Source organism: Sinocyclocheilus rhinocerous, unplaced genomic scaffold (assembly GCF_001515625.1).
Source record: "Sinocyclocheilus rhinocerous isolate Xijiao unplaced genomic scaffold, SAMN03320098_v1.1 scaffold482, whole genome shotgun sequence".
Classification (NCBI taxonomy): domain Eukaryota; kingdom Metazoa; phylum Chordata; class Actinopteri; order Cypriniformes; family Cyprinidae; genus Sinocyclocheilus; species Sinocyclocheilus rhinocerous.
The window spans coordinates 97,633-104,581 of NW_015638939.1; the positions used below are offsets into that span (position 1 = coordinate 97,633).

General features: G+C 32.3%; 2 protein-coding genes across 3 annotated transcripts in view; both read left to right on the plus strand.

The window, feature by feature from the left end:
* Positions 1–4,435, plus strand: part of LOC107750163 (dual specificity mitogen-activated protein kinase kinase 4-like) — a 21,389-nt gene extending 16,954 nt beyond the window's left edge. The window contains exons 9-11 of the mRNA XM_016565427.1: positions 1,768–1,845; positions 1,937–2,068; positions 3,704–4,435. Of these exons, the coding sequence (XP_016420913.1) occupies positions 1,768–1,845; positions 1,937–2,068; positions 3,704–3,895 (402 nt within the window). The 3' untranslated portion in view covers positions 3,896–4,435. The remainder of the gene's footprint in view (positions 1–1,767; positions 1,846–1,936; positions 2,069–3,703) is intronic.
* A 1,318-nt stretch (positions 4,436–5,753) lies between these two features.
* The window catches only part of LOC107750164 (zinc phosphodiesterase ELAC protein 2-like), a 19,045-nt gene continuing 17,849 nt past the window's right edge, over positions 5,754–6,949 (plus strand). For both annotated transcript variants that reach the window (XM_016565428.1, XM_016565429.1), the window contains exon 1: positions 5,754–6,167. In XM_016565428.1, coding sequence (XP_016420914.1) covers positions 5,914–6,167 — 254 coding nt within the window. In that variant the 5' untranslated portion in view covers positions 5,754–5,913. The remainder of the gene's footprint in view (positions 6,168–6,949) is intronic.

Here is a 6,949-nt window from a genome sequence, read left to right on the forward strand (position 1 = left end):
ATTTACAAAATATCTTCATAGAACATGATCTTTACTTAATATCCTAATGATTTTTGACAAAAATTTTGAGCCATACAATGTATTTTTGGACATTGCTACAAATATACCCCAGCGACTTAAGACTGCTTTTGTGCTGTCTCCTCACTGCATTATGACATCATCAGTCTGTCAGCATCAGTGACATCAGTGTGTTGACTGACATGCACAGCTGTTATTATGTGACACACACACTCTGCTGCTGTCTGGACGGAAGTGTGTGCCGGGATCACATCTGTTTTTGTGGTGTTTGGGCCTGTAAAGCAGCTGGATCAGACACAGACAGTCTGATGTGCCGGAAAAGCACTCCGCTGCACTCTCTCAGTTCACGCTTATGTGTTCATCTAGAGTGTGTGTGTGTGTCCTGAGAAATGAACCCATGATCTCAGCTTTTCTACATGTATACTAGTTGAAACAGCATTTTCAGCACAATTAACCTCAGAAATCATGTATTTTTGAGTGAATTAGAATATTCATAGGACAGGACTTTATATGTCAGGAGAAGACCGTTTTCTCTGCCATGGTTTCAGCAGAAAATTTGATTAAAAAAATTATTATTATTATCATTATTATTTTTAATTACCGGTAATAAGAAAGTTTTGAACAACAACTAATAATAAAATTAGATTTTTTTTTTTTTGTATTTAAAAGAACATGCCGTGCCAAAAATGCATCAGAACGTAAGAAATTAAATAGTCAGTTTCAACAATGAAACATTTAATCAACAGTGTGAGGTATTTCTGATTGAAACTCAGAAAATCAGAAATGGTGGAAGTTTTTTTTTTTTTTTTTTTTAATAAAATGAAAATCTAATATAAAAGAAATGGTGGAAGTTTTTTTTTTTTTTTTTTTTAATAAAATGAACATCTAATATAAATATTTAATTAATGCTATTTAATATTTTTAAATCCCATGCGCTAGGAAATTACTTTTAATTAATAAAATAATTAATAATACTATATTTTTTGTTTAGAATAACGCATTAATGATTCATGCTAAAATAACAGCAGCAAAAAATAATGTGAACTTTGTCATAAAACGTGAGACATTCACAGTAAAACGGAATATTCTTGATTTTTATATTATTTTAAAAATGTTTAATTTTATCAATCCAAACAAAACAATATTATTGCTTAAAATAATTGTTCTTGACAGTGTTTCAGCAGACAAATTGATTCCAAAATGTATTATTTTTATTAATAAAAAACAACAATGCATAATAACTGCGATTTAATTGCACCTAAAATAAAAGCTTTTGTTTACATAATATATGTGTGTGTGTGTACTGTGTATATTTATTATGCATATATAAATACACACACACACACATGTATATATTTAAAAAATATGTACATGTATATATTTCTATTCATATATTATTTACATTTTATATACATATAATTTTATATAAAAATGTAAAAATTTTCTTAAATATATACATGCAAGTGTATTTATATATATATATATATATATATATATACATAAATATACACATTACACACACATAATATGTAAACAAAAACTTATTTTGGATGTGATTAACCATTTGACAGTATTAAATAATAATAATAATAATAATAATAATGATTGTTCTTTAGAATTACATGCACACTTTGTGCCAAATTAACAGCTGCAAAATATTGATTACTTGTAAGTAATTGAGTTTTGCTGTCACGTCTGGAGTCTTTCTGTATGGTTGACTCTGCGTGTTTGTGTGTGTTTGTCCCTCAGCCGGAGAGGATAGACCCCAGCGCCTCCAGACAGGGTTACGATGTCCGCTCAGACGTCTGGAGTTTGGGAATCACACTGGTGAGGATGATGATCTGTCATGTGATCGTCTGTGTGTGTGGTACTGAAAGTGATTTCTGTGTGCGTTTGATGTGTTAAACTGCTGTTTCAGTATGAACTGGCCACGGGACGGTTCCCCTACCCGAAGTGGAACAGTGTGTTCGATCAGCTGACGCAGGTGGTGATGGGCGACCCGCCGCAGCTCAGCAGCTCAGAGAAAACTCGTCTTTGGCGGGGAAGCGTTGTCTTCTAAAAGACGAGAACTCGTCAATGGCGGGGAAATTAAAGTATTCTTATTCTTATTAATAAGAATAGTTATTATTATTATTATTATTATATAATGTCATGTTATTTAAGAGATCACGTTTAAAAAATATTTGTCACACTATGATGGACTATTTATTTAAAATCTGCCAAAAAATACATATGTATATGTCCACTATCCTAAAGCATCTAATTAATATTCTTTAATATTTTTATATTTGTATATTGTATGTTTTTTTTAAAGAGTGGTGACCTTTTAAAATAATACAATTCTATAATTCCAGAATGAATTTTCCAGTATTTATTTATTTATTTAGTTATATTTATTATTATTATTATTATTATTAACAAATACAAATAGCAATTTCTTAGCAGTCTCTACCTAATAAATTTAAGATTTTAACATATTTAGAAAAATGTACATTCATCATAGAAAATTCCATGACCTATATTTTATTCATTTTAGTGACTTTTCCAGGTCTAGAAAAATCATACCCTAATTTATCCAAGTCTTATTTTCAAGACTCTGGGAATCCTGGCTCTTAAATAAACACGACAGCTGTTGAGACAACAAAACATAATAACTATGATGTCAGTTTATGTATATTTTTAGGTGTTTTAGCTGATTTCAACAAATATGTTTGATCTTATTTGAAAACATTTTAAGCCATATTTAATGCTTCAGATGTGATAAAAGTAGTGGTCGACCGATATTGCCAAGGCCGATATATCGGCCGATATTTGGCATTTTTCAAATATCGGCATTAGCGATAAGTTTTTCTGTTTGGCCGATGTGTTCGAGGCGGGACTTTTATTTTGACGGCGCTGAGAACGGCAGTACCTGAACACAGTGCTCACATTCTCTCTCTTGTTTACTGTCGTTGTTAACAGTTCTGTCTAATACGGATAGAAGTCTGTTTAATAATCAGATTATTACTTCCTTTTCAATTATATTTTTATTAAATATTTATTTATTTGTGAAAAATACTTTGTCATCTAAAGTATAAGTATGTTTATTTTACACATTTATTTTTTAATCCATTGTCAAATGATTTCAAATTTCTTAAATATTAATTCAAATTAAAAACAAATTATATCGGCTTTATATCGGCTATCGCCTCCCTGCTTTCCAAGATATCGGCATCGGCTGTCAAAAAACCAATATCGGTCGACCACTAGATAAAAGCACAATTCATTTGAGATGTGCATTACAAAGGATACGAAACTCTCGAGAAGACTAAATTGATCACTGAATTCAATGATGAACTGTCTTTAACTGGAAAATTAGTGTTTACTATTGTCATTTTGCATTATTGACACACTATTTTCCTAATTAATGCTGTTCAGTTGCTTTGACACAATCTGTATTGTTAAAAGCGCTATATAAATAAAGGTGACTTGACTTGACAGTTAAGCGATTTTTCATAATCGAAATCAAGTCACTTCAATAGGAATCAGCGTGATCAGAATTTTTTCGCGTGAGGCGAAATATTTCCCCACATCGGGTTCAAGGGTTATGTGGGTTTACCATGTTGACCAACAGAAAGCTGCTTGGTTCAAAAGTGAATTCTGTGTGAGCTGAGCTTCATATACTAAGCAATGGTCCTTTTAGAAGACTAAAGCGGAAGTGCTGTTGAGTGAAAGAAATGAAAGTAAACCAGACTTCTCTCTCCTCTCTCTCTCTGTCTCTCAGAAACATCCCTTCATTCAGATGTACGAGGAGCGTACGGTAGACGTGGCCAGCTACGTCTGCATGATCCTGGATCAGATGCCCGCATCTCCTAGCTCCCCCATGTATGTGGACTGACGCGTTGGTTTAAACCCAGAACGGCAGTATTAAAACAGGAAACCGTACACGAGAGCACCGCGAGCGGCACAGCGGCGTTCAGTTCAAGCTTGACTGTAAAATACCTCCTTCCCACGTCTCTCTCTCTCTCTTACTGTCGCTCTCACATCACACACCACACACACACACACATCTCACACACGCGCACACACACACACACACACACACATCTGTAAAGTGCAAACACACACGTGTCTGACGGCGGTCTGATCTCTCGCGGATGCGGAATAGTGATTTTAAACCGATATGAAATAATGAAATAATAAATAAGCCTGGAATTGTATTTATACTTCTGAAATCACTTGTGGAATATTTGATTCGGAAAGCCTTCGATGTACTGGAAACCTGCTCGTGTCTCGTCCCTCCTCTTCATGTATGTGATATTAAACGTGTTTTGTATGTAAAGGTGAATGATGATGCAGAGGTGGCCGGGGTTTCTGTAATCCTCACTGTACAACGACTGTGTGCTGATATTATAAATAAAACTGAGGAATATGGAAACGACTCCGTGTTTGGTGCTTTGTAAAATGTAGCGAATCTTATTATCAAATAATTTTATATTTGATATAATGACTCTATATGTTGTTTATTTACTGCATAGAAGTTTTTACATATTAATATGACTTAGTTCACTATTAATATGAATAATCAATGAATAATTTACAATGTAATTATTTCGTTTTAAAATTTTATTCTTCAGTTTTATATCACATTTTATATGACAGATTTGAGTTTTTTTATATTTGTAATGTAATATAGATAAATTATTAAATATATAATTATAAATAATGATAATATGAATATTGTTTTAATTGTTTATAATATTACAGATTTTTAATATAATTTCATTAATATTTTGAATCAAAAATATGCTATTTAATGTATTTTTGATGTAACATTAATGTAATATATTTTAATATAATGCAGTTATTTTGTTTTACAATTTAATTATTCCTTTTTATATCACATTTTTTATATTACAGAACTTTATTTTTTTATTATTTGTAATGTATGTAATGTGTTGTAATATAAATAATTATTAAAACATGGTATTATTAAAAACAATAGTGATAATATGAATACTATTTTTAATTCATAATTTTTTTTAATAAAATTAGATTGTTTTAAATATATAATTTCGTTTACACGATTCATTATTTAATGATTTAAAAATTATTTATTTTTTTCTTTGATACACAAATAGCTTTTTTTCTCCTCCAGAGGGCACCTGTCAGCTCAGAAAGCTGATTTTCCCTTGATCCAGGTTCAAATTTCACAACATTTTTTTCATTTTCCTGCAGAGATTTGCTCACTTTAAAGTATACTCGTTCAAATTTAATTAAAAATCCCGAACTGATAAGTAAAATACAAATGAGAGAGCACTACAGCAGTGACCATTAAACGATCGTTTATATATCATTTCACAGCAATCGCGAACGACTGTGGTTGGTCCATTCTGACCAGCGCTGAGAAAAGTAACAGATATAGATGACAGCGCGTCATCTCATCTCTTTTCTCAGCGCTGATCAGAATGGACCAACCACAGTCGTTCGAATCGAATTGAACTCATTTGGGATTGCTGATTTCACATCTGAATAATCACACTGGTGAACTTTAATAGACATTTTAATTAAAAATACGCAGTGAAGAGTTAAAATAGAAGAATTATCATACCTGTCTACCTTTCAGGGCTTCTACGCCTATTTTAGCCATTTTATTAGAGCCATACAACCATTTTAACATGTAGTTATATTATATTATATCTAACTTTGTAAATATTTATGCGCCATTCTAGCTAGTTCTATTTCTACGTGCGTCAAGCGTCATCATCATGCGTCGGAAGCGCGTCCAGCGTCAACACACGTGAGTCCTCCAAACTGCACAAACTAACAGCACATGGGCTGTGATATTTGTGTTTATCGAGCAGAAGTCGCGGTGATGAGCCGCTCGTTCGTAGCCGCTGCGCGTTGAGTAACGTTATGCTCGCGCGTCTCTCCGCACTCAGAGCGCTGGGAGTGTATAAAGAGCCTGTGCTGCAGGGAGCCGTCAGACTGATGCAGACTCAGTCCTCCAGGAAGAGCAGAGCTGTCAGAGACACCCTGCGCCATGTGAAGGTGAAGGAGAGCCGCAGGCAGGGCGAGCTGCACGGGCCCTCCACCGTCTATGTGCAGGTGTTGGGCGCCGGGAGCAGAGACAATGGAGCCTCGCTGTATGTCTTCTCTGAGTATAACAGGTGCGCGCTGATCCTCACTCAGTATCACAGTGACATCTGTGATATATTACACTTTATAACAGCCTTCACCAATAATCACGATTAGGTTTAATGCATAAGTAGTTGATGTTGAGTAAAGTATGGAAACGTGTGAAGAGTTCAATGACATGTTAACTTATTAAAAACAATTATAATGTTAATTACTTACTTAATAATAATAAATGTAATACAAAATAAAGGTAAATATTCGTAATAAGACTAATAACATTACGAAACTATCACATTATGCAGTGCTAACAAACCAGTAGTATATAAACAGAAGTATGCATTGCATGCATTTATAAATATATGATTAATAGTGCTGTCAAACGATTAATCGCATCCTAAATAATAGTTTTTGTTTACATAATATATCTGTGTGTACTGTCTATTTATTATGTATATATAAATACAAACACATGCATGTATATATTTAAGAAAAATATGTAATGTTTATATATTAAATATATTTATATATAATATAATTATATGAATATAAATATGTACATGTAAATATTTTCAAAATATATACATGCATGTATGTGTTTTTATATTTACATTTACATTTAGTCATTTAGCAGACGCTTTTATCCAAAGCGACTTACAAATGAGGACAATAAAATTTATATATATAATATATAATATACAATAATTTATATATACATAATAAATAGACACAGCACCCACACATATATTATGTAAACAAAAACTATTTTGGATGCGATTAATCGTTTGACAGCACTAATATATATATATATATATAT